Raw genomic sequence first — 20,964 nt, 5'->3', positions numbered from 1 at the left:
GAGCAGAGAAGACACAATTGTATCTTTTTAACACTGTCTTCCGCATCATGAAAAGTAAACTCAGGGGAGTAAACAGAAACATTTACCCCAATCCATCAATTATAATTAACTGTATCTGTGCCTTAATTAGATATAACTGGGCGTCAAACCAAATCAGTTGGCATTAATCTTGATAAATGATTGTGAATGGTGACTGCTGGGGAAAATCTTTGCTAATGGGGGGAACTAAATGCATTACTGGAACAGTGGATTCTGTGGCCCTGAGCCAGAAAGTTATTAAATAAATAATGTGTAGGAAGTATCGCTTATTGTTATGGTATGTTCAGATCAGACACTTTATAGAATTATGTGCTGTGAATACATACATACATAAGCCAAATTCACGGTGGGCAGAAGAATGGTGAGGTGTGAATGACACAAGCATGGGGAATGCGCTTGACACTGGCAAAAGCCAGCCAAATCAATCAGCCCGGTGCGGAAGGACAGAGTGAGTGCGCCCTAAGAACAAGTAACTTCTATTTATGTGCATGCATGATTTTATAATGGGGCATTTGAATGTACACAGATATGATGAGCTCCAACACCAGAGGGGGTGTGGTTCCCATTGCATTTTACTTAAACAACGTTCAAAGTCAAAATTTGGTATCACACTTAAAAGTGTTAAAAACTCCCTGATTAAGGCATATTCATTTCAGGTAAAAGGATCTATCACCACACTGCAGGTGCATGAAACTATCATCAATGTTTTATGCTGTGTGGTTCATCTCTGCATTTCGTATAAATTGCTTGATCAAAACTGCTGTTCTGATTGTCATCACCTCTCCCTGGAGCTTTCCTGATTAAAAAAACATTGTCTGACACATTTTTAAATTGTAACATCATCATCATCTCATCTCATTAATTTCTGTGAGTTTATGTATCTTACCCTGTGCAGAGTTTTCCTGTCCAAACCCAAGGCTTATGCTTTCCACACTGAGTCTCTGTAATGCCTGCAGCAGGGCTGGCCTAAGACTGGCACACAAGTCAGCTTCGTAGTCTCTTTGACCATGCAGAAGAACTTCCAGCACCCCCAGGGCTCGCCCTGCCAAGGAGGCCTCCCTGGTGGAAACCATGTCCTGCAGTCATATAGTCAAACAAACAGAAAAACTGCACTGGTCAATTTCATATACAGTATATATGATAAAGGGTATGAGATGCTATGGATTTGATTAGTTATTGTGTCCGTAAATAGTGGATTTATAATAAAAATGTATGGAATTTTACAATACATATATTTAAAGGCTGTTCCGAGCTAGATATCTCCACTTCACATACAGTGCTTACATAGTGCTTAAATACACCAACCTAATCTATAGTCTGAATTTTTCATTCATAGCCAGATTTATAACATTTTACTAATAGTATTTTTTGATTTATGGGGTGACAAAAAGATATCCAAAATTCCCTCTGTAAAAAACCTTTGACTCTGAAACTGTCAACAAAATGAAACAAGAATTTTGAACCTGGCTAAATAAAATGTTCACATTTCTGTTCTGATAATGAAAGCAAATTAGCATATATTTAATAACTGTCTTAATGTAAGTTATCAACAGGGGAAGTTTCATGGTGATATCTATTAGGTACTTTTTGTACCCTATTCACCTGTAATAAAGGGGAATGTTGGTATTTTTTAAATGGGAACATATTTTACAGGTATTTGTGTCTAAGTGACTAATGAGAACAACATTTTCTTAAAAGCTCGGGCCCAGCAGCCGTAATGTAATCGAAGGGGGCAATAGCAACCGTCATTATACATCCACTAAAAGTGCTTGTTTTTGCTACAGATCATTAGGTGTCTGACTACATTATTGGAAGATGAAGTCTTGTTCTGTTACTTTTGTGAGGTGACAGTGATGCCAGTGAGGAAGTTAGTGAGCAGTACAGAAAGCGTAGCTTTGTGCTATCTAAAAGATTTTGAATAAAAACAGTTATTTGGGTTTGCGTATTTCTGAAATGTCAGGCTACACTTTGTATAGCTTTCAGAGTCTAACATTAACTTTGGAAAAGGACAGGCGGAAGCTTTGGAAACTTGCCAGTGCTACAAGGGGATCACAACACTACAAATACACCGCACCATGCAGACAAACAGGTCTGCAGTGACCATTTTTCAAAGAGGAGAAGAAATCCTATCAAAACATATTTTTCTGAACAAAAATGCTGTTCCAAGAGCGGAGAGCTGCGGACAGAGCAAGGTTAAACTAATGCTATTAACTAAAGTGACTGTGTTGACTTGCATCAGTAGCTACACACGACAGCAGGACAGGATGATGGCAACTTCTCCATCTTTCCATAATGTAGTTAGACACTTATATTAGAAATCTGAACCTGTCAGTGGTCAAAAAAGCACTAAAAATAGCACTTTTAGTGGACAAAGTACATTGATAGTGCACAATTGCTCTGTTTGATAACATTGCAGACCGGTTCACGGCTAGGCACGTTGCAGCGCTCTCGCTTAATACTGGAGACATTTCAAAAATTGTCGTTACCATTAGTCACGTAGACACAAATAAAGGGAAATAGGGTCTAGGATGAAAAATACCACAATTCCCCTTTAAGATAGATTGACTAATAATATCTCTGTGTACCAGTATTGCCTAAAAAAACAGTAAAAACCAATCAGGTGCTCAATGTAGGTTAAAGACAAATGTGGTTTCCACAAACTATGAGACCCATTGCATATTATTACAGCAACACTGCAGCACATCAGGCAGAATTTAAAAGCATCTTTACTTTAATGTGACCATCTTAAATCCTGACTCCTGTTTGGGGTCTGTAGTTCTCACCAGGAGGGTCAGTATGACAGCTGGGTGTTTCTTTATCAGAGTCAGTAGCTCCATAGTTTCTTTGTCTGGCTTCTGATCCTGTCTCTCCTCTGCAGGGCTCTCCCTCTTCTCTCCGTTCTCCTTTATGTCTGTCTGTGCCCAGGAATAGAGTCCAACCCTTTTATTCATTTTAATTTGTGAGAGTTCAAAGGGAATCAAAAACACACATTCTAATGCATCTATAACCGTTACCCTTTTAGTGTGAAACAAGTAAAGTGTGTTGCAATCAAAACAGTAAACTTATTTATTAACAAATACATGTGAGTCTGAGATAGAAGTGAAATAGTTACCGAGGTCTGCTCTGCATCTGTGTTCTGTGCTTGCTTGGTCAACCAAAGTTCCAAGACCAGGGGTCCAAACTTCTCTGCTAGCTCCGGATATCGACATATAAAGTGGAGGAGTGCAGGATGGTGAATGTAGAGAGAAGAGAAGCTTTGGCAGGAGGAGAGTGCCTTGCTGATGCAGTTTAAAGGAGCCTTGAGTAGGTTGGTAAGAAAGATTGAAAAGCCAAAGCACTTTATTTGAGATGACAAGTTAAAACGTTAGCACTTTTAAAAACAACTTTCTTCACAACCAAAATGTGAGGCTGCTTTTAAAACCCCTGAGACACAGCTCTCCCAGCAGGAAGTCTCCTGTAATCTATTGCTTATACATATTCATGGTAAACACAAAGTGTATACTATAAAGAATAACAAAGTGTTCTTTGAACTACACCGAAGAACAGTATTAAGAGAAAATGTGATTTGTTTTTCTGTAGCTTTAAAAAAGGCAAAGCTATAATTATTATTCTTTGCTTCTGAATCATGTACACCAGAATATGGATTTTGCATCACAAGATGAATATGAGCTGTCAAGCTTTGATTCTCTGTATACCGTGGCCTCCACATGAACAGTTTCTATATTAAACTGTACAGAACTCTAGCTCCAGTACATGTTGTTCTCTTACTCCATATCCAAGCACAAGAAAAACAACAAGGTGAACACCTTCATGTTGATGAAATCTTGACACCTTAATGTTGCAGTGCATGTCGGTAAACCTATCTCTCTGAATATGTCTTGAGGGATTTTCTTATTTTACAATGACTCACTGAACAGAAAATAAAATAGAATATTTTAAACTGAGGCAGACTACTTCCCTCAGCTCAAGTGTATTTTGGTATGGTGCAAAGGCATAAAAAGCAGTTGTGAAAAATACTAAAATATAGCAAATCTACAAAATGGTCATGTTCTACAAGCTATGGATGTTTACAGAGAAGTGACTTGATGCTGTTTATCTCCTATTAGTATTAGTTTTGTAAGTTACAGAGTGAGTTTCCTTGCAGTAAAGTGATCTGAGTTACCCCGTCGAGGTTGGGGCTCTTTTCATGGGTCATTGCCAGTAGGTAGAGGGCAGAGCGGAGCACAGAACGAGGCAGGGCACAGCTGCCCTGCGCCTGCACTGAATGCAACAGCCGCACCACACTGGAGAACACTGTCTGGTCTGGGAGGAGTCTGGATTGCACACACATACACAATAATGATGACATTAACTCAAAACATTACAAGTAAACATGAATGAGGCCAAACATTTACATTTGAATGTATACAGACCCACAGAGACACATATACTTGAATGTCAAACACAGCTCAGCAGACACATTCAGTGTGAGGGTAATAAAGTGGACAAACACACAAACTCTGTGTGCAAAGCAGACAAAGTGCTCCAGGGGCATGTTGATGTCACAAACTTGCTCTCTCTTTCTCACACAAAAAAATACACGAACACAAACATAGACGCACACATTCACGGATTCTCTCCCTGAGCCCAAACAGCTCTCCCACGCTATGTAAATCTCTGGCCACAGCTCCCATTAATCTTGATGAGACCACAGAGCAGTGAGGAGAGGCTTTCATCTGCTTCCCTGGGGGGTAATGTACAGCTGAGCTTCCACAGAAGGACAGATTAAACTTTCCAAAGAGGCAGATGCATCTCTGAGGTCCTAAAATATGTACTTAAGAATACCCTTGATGGGTTGCAGTTGTGCTGCTGGAGCAACATGCGAAACCATCTGGTTTCTTGATAGAGCCGGGTAATATAATAATATAACTCTGATACTGTGTGACATGACACCAGATATCATCTGGTATTTTGGTTATTTCAAATTTATGATGTAGCTCAAATGTTCTCTTTTTTGTCTCCACGGTGCTCTGTGAAGAAACGTTTTCAAGATAAAGTGTCAAATATTTCTGAAAGCACCTCTAGACAGCTTTAAATATTTCAGGTTGTCAATATGAAAGAAATGTAATATTTGATTCTGTCAATTTGGTCAAGCCATACTTATAAGTGTATAGACAGACGAAACTGGAGCAAGAACAGTGGTGCAGCTGTGGAGAGCAGAGAGGTTTGGTGACATTTTACTCTTTATATTGATTCTCTAGGCACATCAAAAAATGCTTACATAAACACTCTGCAGCAGCACCAGGAACAAGTGGTGGGTTTGTATCAGCAAAACGCTTTTTACTGATGCTGAAATATTTATTGGTTCATTCCATTCCACAAAAATACCAGCTCAGAAAATTAGATCTTTTCAAAACTTAATTTTAAAGAACAACAAACACTTTCATTTCTAATAAGCAAAACATTTGCAAAGCCAAATGCTTTTCTATATTGCAACATTATGAATCCCCAGAGTGATGTGTGCATCTCTGAACTGTGAGTAAAGTAGCTTATGGTGTTTTCTGTTGCTTGATGCTATTCTGTGTGGTCCATAGACGAGTCTCCTCTTCCTCCTCCCACTGTACAAAAGTCATGTAGCTTTGTTGTAATTTTGCAACCAGAGTCTGTGCAGTAGGGATCAGGCAGTAGAGCTGCGTTATCAAAGTCCCGTCCAAACACCCGCACGACCAATCACAAGTCAATCACAGCTGTCAATCATGAAGTTCCCCCATTTTATAGTATGAAATAACTAATTAAAACCAAACTTGTAAAAAAAAAAAAAAACCACATAATTTAAACAAAAATCAGCATAATTAAACCAACCTAAAATTAAAGAAATCATATTTGGGAAACAACGTGTACTTTGTACTTTTTAGAGAATGGAGGGAGCCGTCGAGCTGTCTACCTTTATATAGTCTGAGGTGTGGTCCAGTGGCCAGCCCAGATTGTATGTGTGAAGTGTATTACTGTGAATCACCTGTCTCCTTGCTGCAGGGCAAGGTGTAGCATTATCACCACACAGTACTGGGTGGCCCTTGGTCCTTTATATTCACACAGCTGGATTCCCGGCACCTCGCACAACAGAGAGGGCCAGTCTGACAGACGGCAACAGAGAAAGGGAAGGTTGTACAGCAGAAGATTTTCAACCTCCTCAACATCTGGGGAATGAGCAAGGGAATAAAACAGAAGCAGAAAGTAAAGGGTTTAATAATCAAAGAGAGAAACAGCAATGGGAACATGTTATAGAGAAAGAGAGAGACAAGAAAAGGAGATGAAGGAGAGAGATGGATGGAATAAAGTAAAACACAGCAGAAGAGAGTTAACAACTTAAACCAAGCTAGAGCAGAAGGAAAAAAACGAGTGGGGTTTCAATGATTTCACACTTTTCCAATTATCTATGTTGTATTCAGCCAAAACCCATCATTAACCATGGTATGCATGTCAATCATGCTTAAATGAAATGTTTATAAGATTCTTTGAAAAGCCATATTATGTAATATAGCAAAGGATGTATTAAATTAAGTCCCTATAGAATATAAGATGAGGAAAGCATGTGGAGTGGCAGATGTAGTAAAAAGGAAAGTGAAACTGTAAAGGAGCGGTGGACCAAAAAAAGACAGCAGGCCTAGGGTGTGACAGTGTTGAGGTATGTTTCACCTCTTCAAGAACTGGACAAATGGATGACTGGGGCATGGGTCCAAAGAAAATGATACATGTAAATATACACTACAGTATAAAACGGGGAGAGAAAAAGAAGAAGAGAAGAGAAGAGCTGAAGGGGCTGGGAGATGTAAAGCACCGCAGGGAATTCAGATTGTTTTTCCTGAAACAGCTAAAAGAGTAGGACTATCTGCACTGAGACGTTGCCTCCATCTCTGGGTGCTCTTTAGGGAAATGTAGAGAGGGAGAGAGTTGTGTGAGGGAAGATAAGATCGGGAGAGGAAAATGAGATGCAGCTTACAAAAGATTGAAAGAGAACAATGCTTAGAGAGAAGGGAAAAGCGAAAAGGACCATTGAAACATAGCACTGAATAAAGAACATTTTTTTAAGCTTTAATTGAGCATTGAGGAAGGAAACGTCGAATATGAGGCAATCTGAATAAAGCTGGGGTAAAGCAAAGAAAAAAATGACACAGAAGGAGCAAGGAGATGTCAGACAGGGATGGAGGTCACTGATGCATGACTACACAGAGGCCATAAAGCCACAGCAGAGTCAGTAGGCAAAGACAGACTACCAGTCAGTCATAGAGGAAAACAAAGTAAAGAAGGGAATGGGAGTTGAAGAAATACAGAAAGAGGAGGAGAGATGAATAGAAACAGGAACCAAAGGAGAAACGGCCAAAGCTGCAGTAGACTCAGACAGAGCCCAAGACAGGTCTGGAGGGGCCACTGTGGAGAAAGAACACAAAATGAATGGTATTGTTTCGAAAGCACAGAAAAAAATGAGTCGGGCACCAGGCACCGATGAAGCAGTCACCTCCAGAGAACTGTGTGAGAGAAGAGAAGCAGAAAGAATAAAAGAAGGACGTCTCCAAGGGAGGACTGAGAGAGAGAGGAGCACACCAAAGTACAGACTGATGAAGAAGACGAGATGGAAACAACAGATGTGAGGACTGTAACAAACAGACCAACAAAGCAGGCTGCAGTAACGAGGCAGCTCATGCTAATGTTTTGATCAAAAGGACATAAAAGAGGACAGAAAAGAGGAGAGTGTGGGCATATGTTTTCCGATATGCGGCGATATGAAAATGTTTTTTTTTCTTCAGATCTGATAACCATCTTTACAGGAATTTGATCAGAGGTGGATACATTGTATAAGATTTCCATGTGTGCCAAAGAAGCGTGAGCATCAGCTGTAGAGAGACAATGGTCTAACCAGGACGTGGTGTGCCAAGCCTCACTTATATGTGTGTAGCTTTCGGCTGGCAAAAGCTCTCTGCTAGACAGTACCAGGTTATTATCTGTACAGAGATGATTAATCTGCTTAGCAAAAATTGACCTCTTGACTGAAATATCTGCATTCATATCCCCAACAATAACAATATTTGTGAGACACTCATCTTGTAAATAGGAACTAATAAAAGCAAGTTTATTTACATAGTCTTCTTCATTATGTTGACATTCATATGGAGTGTAAATATTTAAAATGATAAATTCCTTATCACGCTGACTGAAATGTATAGCAATGCACCAGTCCAAGCAAAACCTAATAACATTTATCGCTGAGTCTAGTTTCTTATTCCACAGAATTGCCACACCTCCTGGAATTCTGCCCCTTTTTATACCCAGACTGAGGTCAGTGCTGCACCATGAAAACTGTCACTCATGGAGTTTAGCCCCTTTAAATCCTGCTTTGCTAGAAAAGTTTCCTGTAGGCACAGAATGTCACAGTGCTCCAACAACTGATCAACAGTAATGCGGCGAGCTTTATCCACTGCACTGTGGCCCAAGCGCAGGCCACGACAGTTGTATGACAGGATGCTTATATCCATAGCAGTATCATATTTAGGCATTATTGCCAGTAGCGAGCACACTCATATCCCCAGCAGATAGAGTAGCCGCATTAGCTCCAGCTTTACGTGGTTCATAGAAGCGCCGTACAAACGCTCCCTCTGGTCAGAGCTCCGGATTATAAATATCGCCAACATCTTTGCATTCAGCGGATATTTTAAAGGATGCGTATCTGCTGTTGACAGTAACAATCCTTTCACATGACACGCCACGTCCCAGTTTATTCTCAAGATGAGCGTGCAGTAATTCAGCACCTATGTCGGGTGAAAACCTAGTTGCAAAGACGCTCACCCGTTTAGTTGTTATCATCTTGATGTCTCCTGCATCTCCAGTGCCCACAATAGTTTTGCCAGCTTTCTTCCGTCCCACCACAGACTTGCCGGTGCTTGATCCTTGTTGGTAATCCTCAGTGTGCTTCTGTTTCCCCTTCTTGACGACTCGGCTCCACATTGATGATCCGGGCGAGGACATCGTTAACCCAGGGCCAAGTGCTGATGTGGCGCTCTCCAATGTTAGAGGCAGTGGCCCCTGTGCCTCTCCTCGGTGTCTGTCATCTGGAGTTTCAGTTCCCTCCAACCAGCTGCCTCACCAGCGTCCAGCCACCTCACCAGCGCAATGAAGCCAGCACTGCCGTGGTCAGAGTGCTGTTCCAGGGCACTAACCCGGCGGTTCATGTCCGCCGTGACTACACGCAAACCTTCACTCGTTTCAGTCTGGTGTAGTGCATGTTTCATGGCAGAGACCTCATTGTGTAGCTGCTCTATTTTTCGAAATAGGCCGCATACATCCATGTTGGTAAAAGTCACAGGTGGTAGCTCGTCCAAATAGTGAGATACAAATCTCGGCACATTGTCCCCGCACTCATTCAGCGCTTTGAGACAGCTCTTGATGTTATTGGCGTCTTTCTGTGCTCCTTTGTGTGAGATGTTCAGTTGAGTGGTAGGACAGAGTTCAAACAGCTTTTCTTTGAGGCCTCTATCCAGTCTGAGTTGAAGTTGTTGGCAGCTAACAAGATAATCTCATCCTGACTTAATGTTCTAATTTTTATAGCAAGGAAGTGTAAAAGTTCATCTTCCACTATGACTTTGCCATCAGCAGTCTTATAAATATCTGGTTTTAGTCGGGCTCTGGCAAGCACTGGAGCACCTGAGGATGTATGCATATATACAGTATATATATATCAGAGAGTTATTCAATCATCAAAAGACTGAGAGCGCACAGGATGGCTTGGAGAAACTGCAAAAATATAATATGGTAAAATCTGTTTAGCAAATTTTTGTATTAGAAATTATTTCTAATATGAAATGTTGACATTAAAGATGAAAAAGGGGACAAAACAAAGCCTGAGAATGAAACTGAGAGATAAGGGTGATGAAGGAAGGAAGAGAGCCAGAAAAAAAGGAACAGGATTAACACACAATTCCACACACGGCATGCATACAAACACATCCTCACATTTGCTTGCACAACTCTTACATCCCATTACTTAAAATAAATATTTTACTCAGCTTTTAATGTCATACCATGTCTCCAGGGAACAACTGCAGTTTCCAAAAAAAGATTTCTTAAATTTCATTTGAGGGGATGTTACAGGAATGTGGATGAGTGGTCACAAGGGAAATAGCTCTGGAGTTTAGCATTTGTTTATATTCACTTACAACTTCACTTACTTTAACTTACTTTTCTCTAAAATAATTTACTTCACTCTCACATAATCAGAAGGAATGGCCCTTTAACTGAAGGTGTTATCTTTGTTGTCACAATGTGCACTGGCATTTATGAGACTTAGCATCAGCTCTTTCAGCAAGCAAACACTGTTCAGTGTTCAATTCAGGGCCATGTCACACATTCAGCATGTTTACAGTACATACACCTGGGTCCCTTACTCTAATTCTAGCTGGAGCTTTTTTTCCCTAACTTTGCAAATACATTTAAAAAGGGGCATCAGAATGGCATATTTGTTGAATGTGTGAGCCAGTTTTAGACTCTTCCTTCTGAACAAGGTTACCTTTAAGTCGATTTAAGAGAACTGACATCTCTGTTAGGGATGAGAGAGTCTTGTTTTCATGTTACTGATGTGTAAAGTCAAAAGAAAAAACTGTGTGTATGCGTGTATGTGTGTGTGTGTGTGTGTGTGTGTGGGGGGGGGGCATGAGCAGGTAAGAGAGAGAGACAGTTCATGCAACAAAGAGAAACTGTGCAATGTAACTATTTACTTTTTTAGTTTCATATCATTCTATCAGAAATCAATATGATGGTTCTCCATAAACTCTCAATTTTAATTGATTCATTAAATAAATGCCTTATAAATGCCACAAACAGTCAGCTTGATTTAGTTTGTTGAATATTACTGTACATTTAATAAAACCAGGTCACACATTTGTAGCCGAAGTCAGCTGGTAAGGTATTTAAATAAAAAGTAATATAAATCTCCAGACTAAAAGTCACTCAAGTGTTTTAATGTGTTTAAAGGGATTAAGATGGGTACTTTTCACTGTACACTAAAATGTATGGTAAAACTAACTATTCTAGCTATCGAAAATAAATTACAACTGACCAGATCTGACCTTTTCAAATAACAAACAAATCTTGCGATCAGTATCAACAGTCCTGTCCGCACTTCAACAGTGTCAGATGACTGGTAGCATGACATAATTGCTTGGAAACAACAGCGGGGCTTTACTGACGCTTCATGTAGCTCTGTGAGTGGTGCAAGTCTGTGTGTGTGCATTTGCATACCATACTGGCAGGAACCAGAAGCAGGGTCTGACTGGGAAAGCAGACACATGCTGAGTTTCTGCAGAAAACCACAGCAAGTTGTGTTCAGGTAAGGGTGCCTGGAAGAATTGGTAAGAGGGAGAAATACAGAGTCAGACAAAGTCCACACGCGAATACAGAAAGAAATAAGAATGAGACAAACGGGAGCACAAATGCACAGTCAAAACAGTGAGGGGTGAACTGTGAGACACAGGACAGGATGTGCCTTGACTTAGTTCTTTCAAATATGAAACACAGGCCCTGCACGACTCAGTTTCATTACAGCTCAGAGCAGGGGGGCCTAAAGCCTACAGAGTCGACCACGTGTATGACCACACTAACACACACACAGAAGCAGAAACAGACTCACTCTGACACACACACACACACACAAACAGTAGGCTTTGAAGGTGCGGTATAGGCTTGTTGGAAAAAAGTAGACAGAGTGACTCAGAAAAGACAAATGCCTCAGTCGAATTATCTGTCTCATTGTTAAATGTGCTCTGACAGGGATGATAATAAGAACTCAACTTACTGAGCCACCATGGTTTAACACATACACACACACACACACACACACACACACAGGTTTTCCCGTAACACTGTACCTGTTTCCTGCACAGAGGAGCCCTTTGTGTTCCAGAGGCAGCCTGTAGAAACCAGAAGACGCTGGAGGGAAGAGGAGGTAGAGCACAGAATAAAGGAAGGATGAGACATTAGCCCATGAGGAAGGGGAGAGAGGTGGTAATAAAAATACTATTTATATAACACTTTTCAAAACAAAAGTTACACGGTAGAGACACCTGTCATCATTATGCAAGAAATCAGTCACATGATTCAGTCTCAGTCAATGACAACCTTCATATTTTAATCTTACATTAGCTTTCAAGCCACACACACACGTGCACATGCACACACACACACAAACACACACACACAATATTCTAAAAATACTTTGAAGGGCTCATCATTTGGCCACACTGGAGGTAATGGAACAGCATTTTATGAGGGGAAAACGCTATATTGTAAAGCTGTACTTAATGCCTTGACTGTTTCAGTGATGCAGTGAGAGAGAGCACCCCTCACTTAATAGAGGGAAGTTTTGATTTTATAAAGCTACTAACTCCCTCTCTTGTGGACCTATGCCAAGGTGCTACTCATCCTTATCAGCTGAAAATGTCTCTTCTGCTTTGTTAACTGCCTGCAGCGTAAATAGAAAACTTACGTTTCTCTTTTAATGCTACCACACTGGCTTGTCTGAATGCCCAAGGCAACACGTTTCCTGTCAATAATTAAAGCTCATCATGTGGATTGCCATCTTTAGAAAAGATTGCTTAAGTTTTCCCCCTACAGTTATATAAGATTCTGTCAAGTTATCATTCAGACATTTAGCCATGTCTTGGATAAGAGTTGGCATTGCTGTTTCTTTAAACTGCATAATATATCAATTATACTTCTGTGAACATCTAACTACCGAAACAGAAAGGTTCGGTTGTTAATTGTTCTTTGTATGATTATCCGGGAACTGAACTTAATAGTATAACTGCTTCTGTTATTGATTTAATTAATTAAGGTATTTAGGGTTTTAAACTGCAACCCCCAAAAAGATCAAGTATTCATGAGTCCAATGGATGTAGGAAGGAAACTCGACATGGCTCACTCATGACTTGATCCAACATTACATTAGTTCTGTTGAAGCCAATTAGCAGTGACTTCATAGTATTTTTTTCCTACGCCCTCACTATACTGTAGGGGGACATGGTGGTGTGGTGGTTAGCACTGACGCCTCACAGCCAGAAGGTTCCTGGTTCAAATCTTTCTGGGTGGAATTCGCATGTTCTCCCCGTGTCTGCGCGGGTTTTCTCTGAGTTCTCCGGCTTCCTCCCGCAATCCGAAGACATGCAAGTGTAAAATTGCTGACTCTAAATTGCCCATAGATGTGAGTGGTTGGCTCAAGCCCCCCCATGACGCCGATAGGGACAAGCGGTTGAAGATGAATGAATATGACAGGCATCGACAGACTGGAGAAGAGATTCCTTTGCTACTGCACTAGTCACAGCTGACCATTTTAGGCATATTTATAAGCTTGTCAGATGCCATTTTGGAGGATGACATTTTTCAAATACGGTGGCTCTGAGTGGTCAACCAACACTCACAGATACGTAAAAACACAGATAACTGAACCTGCCGTGAAAACTTCAATGATTGTGTGTAAACATGATTGACATCCTATTCAGTTTTACACATGCTGCAATTTTGGACGAAAAATACAGACTTACCTAGCTTATTCGCAAAGACAGGCATGAAAGTTGGAAGCAGTGTGAACTGGGAGGATAAGATGGAGTAGAAGTACTGCAGTATCTGAACGTTGGGTGCACGCTCACACATCCTCTACACACACAAAAAACAAACACAGGAAATCACATAAATATACCAAAACACGAACTGTGAACAATTTCTTCTTGTCTGATTGATTTTTAGCCTCAACAGAACCAACTTTAGAAAAACACAACATAAAAAAACAATTACTAGCACTACAGCAGAGGTACTGATCGATAGGCTCAAATGTCCATGTGTACACAAAACTAATGAAAACAGAGGCTGTGTGGCTGCGTTATTAATAGAGTAATTCAGAGAAAGGTAATCATTGTCACCTATTTCTCAGAAAAGAGATGTGACGAATTGCAAGATCATTGTCTCAGGTGTTTGGTTTCGAGTGTGTGAGAGATTACATGTTGAGATGAGGAGATAATGAATTTGGTGTATGTGTGTACTTCCAGCTCTCACAATAACGGTGGGTATCCAGACGGAGTCGCAGCAGCGCAGCAGACATCGACACAGAGACTCCAGTGAGTCCTGAGCGTGGCTTTGTTTAGATGGAGCTGTGAAAGCGTTCTCCTTCAGAACAGGCTCTGATGCACACTCCTCAGCCAACCTTGGAAACACACACACACACACATACACATGCATAATAAGGATTTCACTAAATTACTTCTAAATTTCAAATTAAACATTCTGCTGGTTGGCTAATAATATGAATATCAACGACTCCGCTTCAATAATATTCACAAATTGGATTTGATTTAATGCGATAGCAAAGTATTTTTTTAAAAAGTAGATCATTTTCGAATTTAAGAAAACAAATATCTAAGACATACCGTGTGTTAGAACTTGTGGATTTAAGTGTATGATCTTCAAACCATGAAAAAACAACCTCAGACTGAACACTTTGTCTGTACATTAGTAATCGAGTTCATTCACTCTCACTTTCCCAGTGATCCCATTTTACTCCTGATCATGAGACTGGACAATGTGCTGACCTGCAAGCTGCCTGAAAACAGGCCATGGCCTGGAGCAGAAATCCTTCGGACCTGGAAGCCTGGCTGTTGGGATCTGACCTCTTGAGACTCCTCTGGAGGATAGCAGAGAGAAATGATACAGGAAGTGGAGCATGGGACATGCAAATTCGATCACATCATATGTCCATTAAAACAGACAGTGAGATAACCCTGAAATCCCTCTAGTGTGACGAAAGTGAATGTATGTATTCTTTAACTTGGAACATGAATATATGCCAACCAGATATATCTTACTGTCCCTGTTAAGTGACGCTTCAGTCTGAAACTGTAGGCAGCAATAAGGGACAGCTACGAATAAAACACCCGAAAAAGACATTCATTTTTTTCATGGAAGAAGGAAATTCCCCTTGATTGAATATATCAATCATATAATGCACTGTGTGACATGTTGCTAGACGGCATCAAAGGCAGATATGTCAGTGTCGTTATAACACTCTCTCAGTCTCAGACAAACAGCACAGACAGTTCTCTTCACTATCAGTTGAATTTTGTATCTTCATTTTATATTTGTAGATGAAACATAAATAAAAGCTAACTCACAGAGCTTCGACGATGAGCAGTAGAGGGTAGGGGCAGCTCAGAGAATCTGCTAGTGATAGCCTCAATCAATTCCTCTATCTTGTCATACTGGACTGGTCTGGACTGGTGGTTCAGTCTACAGAATTCAGACAGTTATACAAAGGAAACACCTGACATTAAATGAAGGTAAGATGACACAAGATGACTTTCAAAGTCCTCAGATCGATGTACTGTTCACACTGTTTTCACACTGCATAAGTGACCAGCGAGTGACACACACACACACACACACACACACACACACACACACACACACACACACACACACACACACACACACACACACACACACACACACACACACACACACACACACACACACACACACACACAATAATATCGTTCACAAGGAGGAATCCCTGATGTGTATGTCTGTACTCCAAACTACGTTTTGTCATGATAAAATATGATATGGGACAACATTTTCTTTTCTAACTAGAATTACTGCATTGTGTTTGGGTGCTGTTGTTGTTTGCCAAACAGTTGAGTTCCAGTTTGCATCCAAACTGTCAAGACTTACATAGTCTTGTGTATGAAGTACAGACTTTGGAGGAATAAGTACTAAGTGCGTTTTTTGGTGAAACGATGATGCTTCACACATATCTTCAACCTGACAGCATAAAAGATCTATACAATCACCAAGATTAGAATCAGTTCATCCCCGAGTCCAAGTGAACATTTGTGCCAGATTTGAAGAAAGTCCCTCCAGGGGTTGAGATATTGCGTTCACAAGATTGGGACTGACGGACAGATAACCAGAAAACATAATGCCCTCAGCCATGGTTGTCGTCGGCGTGGAGGCATGGAAATGATGTTCTCCAGTTTGTCTGAATGAGTGAAACTCATGGTATGGTTTTGCCTGAGGAAAAATCATCTACATCAACATATCTATGAGTAAGTCTACTCTGAGTCTGTTTGTGGGTTTACTCTTCACCCGTGACAGGTGCAGGTGTACATGCACAGACATTTGTGTAGTGTGTTCATCAGTATGTGACTGTGTCCAATCAAGTCCACCATTTATTATTTAAATATTCCTTTATTACTAAGGACTCTAATGAGAAAAACCGTCTTTGCAGATTTATTAACAAACAATCGTAACTTTGTCATTCACAAGACAAAGTGTCCTTGACAATATGTGAGTCATTTATATATTTACGGTATGTGTGTTTGTGTATACCTGAACAGGGCGGCGGCAGCGTTGGCAGCCTGTGTGGCTACCAGCAGGCAGGAGGAGGAGACTCCACCTACAACAGCCTCCGAAGCTGCCACAAACCCTGAACCACTGGGGAACAGACGCTCGCTTGGGGGCTGCCTGTACACACATACGCACACGCACACGCACACGCACACGCACACACCACCCAAACAATTACAATGCATTTGTTGACATATAAATTAGTGACATTTTAAAATTGTGGTCTAGCAGCAAGAAAAACAGATCCTAGGCTAGAGAGACGACCAACTATGATAAACTTTACTGAAATCACTGTTCTATATTTATATATACACGGTATATACAGTATATATATATATATTAGGGGGTGGAACGGATTATTAAAAAAATCCGTCCCGTTCGGTACGCTTGTCACGGTTTGGTACACGTTTACCGTTCGTTTTATGAGGTGTATATACTTATATATATATACATATATGTATATATATATACTTATATATATATACGGTATATATCTATCAAGACAGTTAAAAATGGTACGATCCTGTGAATCCTAGATGAGCCACTGAGAACGTTGCCAAATTACAGAGATGGGGAGTGGCCTTTCATTTTTGCTGATATGGGTTTTTGTCATCGATGTCAATAAAGGCTCATCAAAAAGCTGAAAGTCGGTTCTTTTGCCTGATCTATCATTCTTTGGCTTACTGTATCAATACCAGCAGTGACTGTTTGCTGAGTCGCAATGAACCCGCCCTCCCTCTGTCTCACTCACACATACAGACACTTATTTTCGCTCTTTCAGGGCAGGGACACATAATAAACAAATAGTGCTGACCTACTGGTGTTGTAAAGATCACCAGAGTACGTCTCTGGTCTATGAGCAGCACCACAACAGCTGTGGACTGGCTCCCTGTTGCCACAACAGTAGTCACATAGAACATCCTAAATAAGAAAATGTGCACACACACACACACACACACGCACACGCACACACACACATACACACTCAAAACAGGGATGCACACAGAAAAACAAAGAACCACTCACTCATACACACATGCACAACAGACATGATAATGGACAAATTAGGTAAGACTCTGGTCCTCTCTGGCACGCACGCAGGCACACACACACACACACACACACACACACACACACACACACACACACACACACACACACACACACACACAAACACACACACACTCAAAACAGGGATGCACACAGAAAAACAAAGAACCACTCACTCATACACACATGCACAACAGACATGATAATGGACAAATTAGGTAAGACTCTGGTCCTCTCTGGCACGCACGCAGGCACACACACACACACACACACACACACACACACACACACACACACACACACACACACACACACACACGCACACACACACACACACACACACACACTCAAAACAGGGATGCACACACAAAAACAAAGAACCACTCACTCATACACACACACACACACACACACACACACACACACACACACACACACACACACACACACACACACTTCAGCTTGTTCAGCATTTAAGAGCTCTGGTCTGGCTACTTTTTTTTACTGTTCCACTTGGCGTAAAGGACAAATTTCCCTTGCCATTTGAAATCTCTTATCCCCTGTATCATTGCAATGTGACGGGGGGAACATTCTATTAAAATTATGTCAACCTTGCAGAAATATGACAGTGTTTTACTGGCTTGTGATATATTTTCAACCGTGAGCCAGCAGACAGCTAATTCAAACATAATTAAACTTCCTACTGCACCATATTTAACATGTTTTAGAGGAGGTTGCTGCTTTGTGTCGATGTAGCTGAAATTGTACATGCTGTTCAGTTTGTGGTGTAAAAAAGAATTAGCAAAATTTTATGTTGTTTTGGTGATAATAACATGCATAAGCTTCACAACTACTAGCTTTATTATAACTTCAGTTATAACGTGATACCTTCTCATATGCCACAAAATGGAAAATACAAAGAAGAGCAATGTCATATGTCGTCAATAATGTAATAATATTATAAAATATGATTAAAAAGCAAGATATGGAACAGATGTGTGCACACACACATAGATGTTGGAATAACATTCATTTCACATACAATTGGGCTCACTGAATCCACAAGAGTCTCAGCTTTCCAGTAAGACCCAATTAATGCAATTCCAAGACTGTTTAGGGACCCCAGTATGCAGAAATATTCAAATACTCCATTTTTAGAATAGACCAAAGCAACACATTTATACAGCACGAGAAACACTGTGGTTTTTGCCCCAAACTGCACAAATTAGCATTAAGATGGTCTGTAAAAGGGAATCTCATGGACTCCATTTTCAATCAGATATCATGAGTTCAGGGGCCCCTTTGAAACAGGCCATGCCAGTTTATCCCTCATTAAAATTTTGCGTAACTCTGGCGCGTTATTTAGGCCGCTTTTTGATAAACTATGTCAGAAAATACAGAAACCATGACATGGTTGGTACTAATGGATTCCTTTGATAATATTTTTTTGTAAACTTTATTGAAACACATTCACCGCTCTACTTCTGGTCCGTCCCCTACATGTACATCAACATGGAGCCCGGGAATGTCGCCACAGACACACAGCTTATAATACTCGACAACCATCTTACGGAGTACAACTTTAAGCCTGTAACAGCCTCTTAGAGATGCTCCTGCAGGTCTCTTACTGGGGTGGCACCATGCCAATCAGAAGATCAGCGGTTCGTTCCCAAGCTCTCGTCCACATGTCGGAGTGTCTTTGGGCAAAACACTCAACCCCAAATTGATTCCGAAGGCTGTGTTATCGGTGTAAGAATGGTCACATTATTTCTGCAGATAGCACCTTGCCTCTGCCATTCGTGTATGAATGTGTGTGTGAACGGGTGAATGTGGCATGTAGTGCAGAGTGGTTTGAGTGGTCGGAAGACTAGAAAGATGCTATATAAGTACGGGTCCATTTACCGTTTAAAGTGCAGGGGAAATCATTTTACCATTGAGACAGCTCTGAGAAACCCAAAACATGACAAAGCCGTCTGACCTTTCCAGTATCTCAGTGAGGAGCAGGAGACCTTGTTTCGGCACTTCCAGGTCGGTCAGCCGCAGAGCCTCCTTCACACTGCGCACCAGGGAGTCGATACCTAACACACACACACGCACACGCACATTGCGACAAAGAAATACTTGTGCATTAAATCAGAGACACATCTGGCTAACCTTGCAAAGACTACACCACGATGTGAGCAAGTACTGTACGCACACACACCAACACATAAAACCACGCATGTCAAACAAACGGTGGAAGTGGTACATCTTGCTAATTTACTGATATACAAAATGCGCTGTAATGATCTCCTGTTTATACTGAACTGAGGCAGGAACCTAATAGCACAAGGAGTGGTTATGTACTGGTAAATTAAGTTTGTACTGCAATGTTTGTCAAACTATTTCTCTGGGGAGTTAAAGTGCTGCAGGAATAAAGAAAGCCACACACAGTAGATCATCAAATACATGATTCATGAATGATTTTTACCATTAAGTGATTACTACTAGGTTCTGTGGCCATTTAGTCTTGATTTATTCTGAAATACTATTATTTTCTATTATTCAGATTTGATAGAATATTAGCTGTGGCTATACCACTGCTGTACTAGCATGTCTTTTTAAATAACCAAGGCACTTCAACAAAAACCTTTATCTTGTGAACACTTTCAGATCCCTCCCAGTTATTGGTGTTAATCTGCACCTGGTGATAATTTACTCAATTGTTGGACACACCCTATTTATCTGCAGCTCTCCTGGTTACTTTGTAAGATGTCAGCTGCTCTAAGGCGACTGAAACCCTGAGACAGCAGGTTGTCCAGATGAAGGCCAAAGGGAGGACCCTCTCAGCCATCAGAGAGAGGTTGGGCGTTCACAGTCTGTGATTTCAAGAAGATTCAAACTTTACAAGGACACAGATTTATTTACGTCCCTCAAAAAAGCTGTCTGTCCACGTTAAACAAGAGCACGAGAGGACAGGATTATGAGAAGACTCTCAATGGGGAATCAGTTCAACACTGCAGCTGGAGTTGGTCTCCAGTTCAGTGCTGAACAGGGCAAGGATCTGTCTCTGCACACAGTGACTAGAATTGTCATAGTTTGGAGGATGTTTTCTACAGCAGGAGTTGGGCCTTTTGTTCAGCTACATGGCAGGTGAATGCAAATGTTTATGTGAACCTCCTTCAGCAACATGCAATACCTTCACTGCAATTGTCTCCAATCAGCTGCAATTTTTATGCAAGACAATGCCCCGTAACACTGTGAAACAGGTTACACAGTTCCTTGAAGCTAAGAATATTGAAACAATGAAATGGCCAGACCAGAGTCCAGATCTAAACCTCATAGAGAATCTCTGGAAAATCCTTGGTGACAAAGTAATGTGTAATAAACCCAGTCCAGTTAGTGAACTGTGGAAGAGACTGAGTCAGAATGGACCAAGATCAAACCAGAGCAGTGTGAGAAACTAGTGATGTCCTG

At 40.9% G+C, this 20,964-nt stretch overlaps 1 protein-coding gene across 1 annotated transcript in view; it reads right to left on the bottom strand.

Annotated features, from left to right (window-relative positions):
• The window catches only part of mei1 (meiotic double-stranded break formation protein 1), a gene marked incomplete at both ends in the record, with an annotated part of 65,822 nt that overhangs the window by 25,364 nt on the left and 19,494 nt on the right, over window positions 1-20,964 (bottom strand). Inside the window, 13 exons of the mRNA XM_083930759.1 lie at window positions 926-1,115; window positions 2,823-2,927; window positions 3,152-3,337; window positions 4,202-4,352; window positions 6,035-6,215; window positions 11,308-11,405; window positions 11,934-11,994; window positions 13,605-13,716; window positions 14,113-14,260; window positions 14,646-14,737; window positions 15,225-15,339; window positions 16,441-16,575; window positions 19,487-19,586. Coding sequence (XP_083786885.1) covers window positions 926-1,115; window positions 2,823-2,927; window positions 3,152-3,337; window positions 4,202-4,352; window positions 6,035-6,215; window positions 11,308-11,405; window positions 11,934-11,994; window positions 13,605-13,716; window positions 14,113-14,260; window positions 14,646-14,737; window positions 15,225-15,339; window positions 16,441-16,575; window positions 19,487-19,586 — 1,674 coding nt within the window. The remainder of the gene's footprint in view (window positions 1-925; window positions 1,116-2,822; window positions 2,928-3,151; window positions 3,338-4,201; window positions 4,353-6,034; window positions 6,216-11,307; window positions 11,406-11,933; window positions 11,995-13,604; window positions 13,717-14,112; window positions 14,261-14,645; window positions 14,738-15,224; window positions 15,340-16,440; window positions 16,576-19,486; window positions 19,587-20,964) is intronic.

Source organism: Echiichthys vipera, assembly GCF_963691815.1.
Source record: "Echiichthys vipera genome assembly, chromosome: 17".
NCBI lineage: Eukaryota > Metazoa > Chordata > Actinopteri > Perciformes > Trachinidae > Echiichthys > Echiichthys vipera.
Note: the sequence above shows the minus strand (reverse complement) of the source record. Positions and strands in the feature narration are given on the sequence as shown.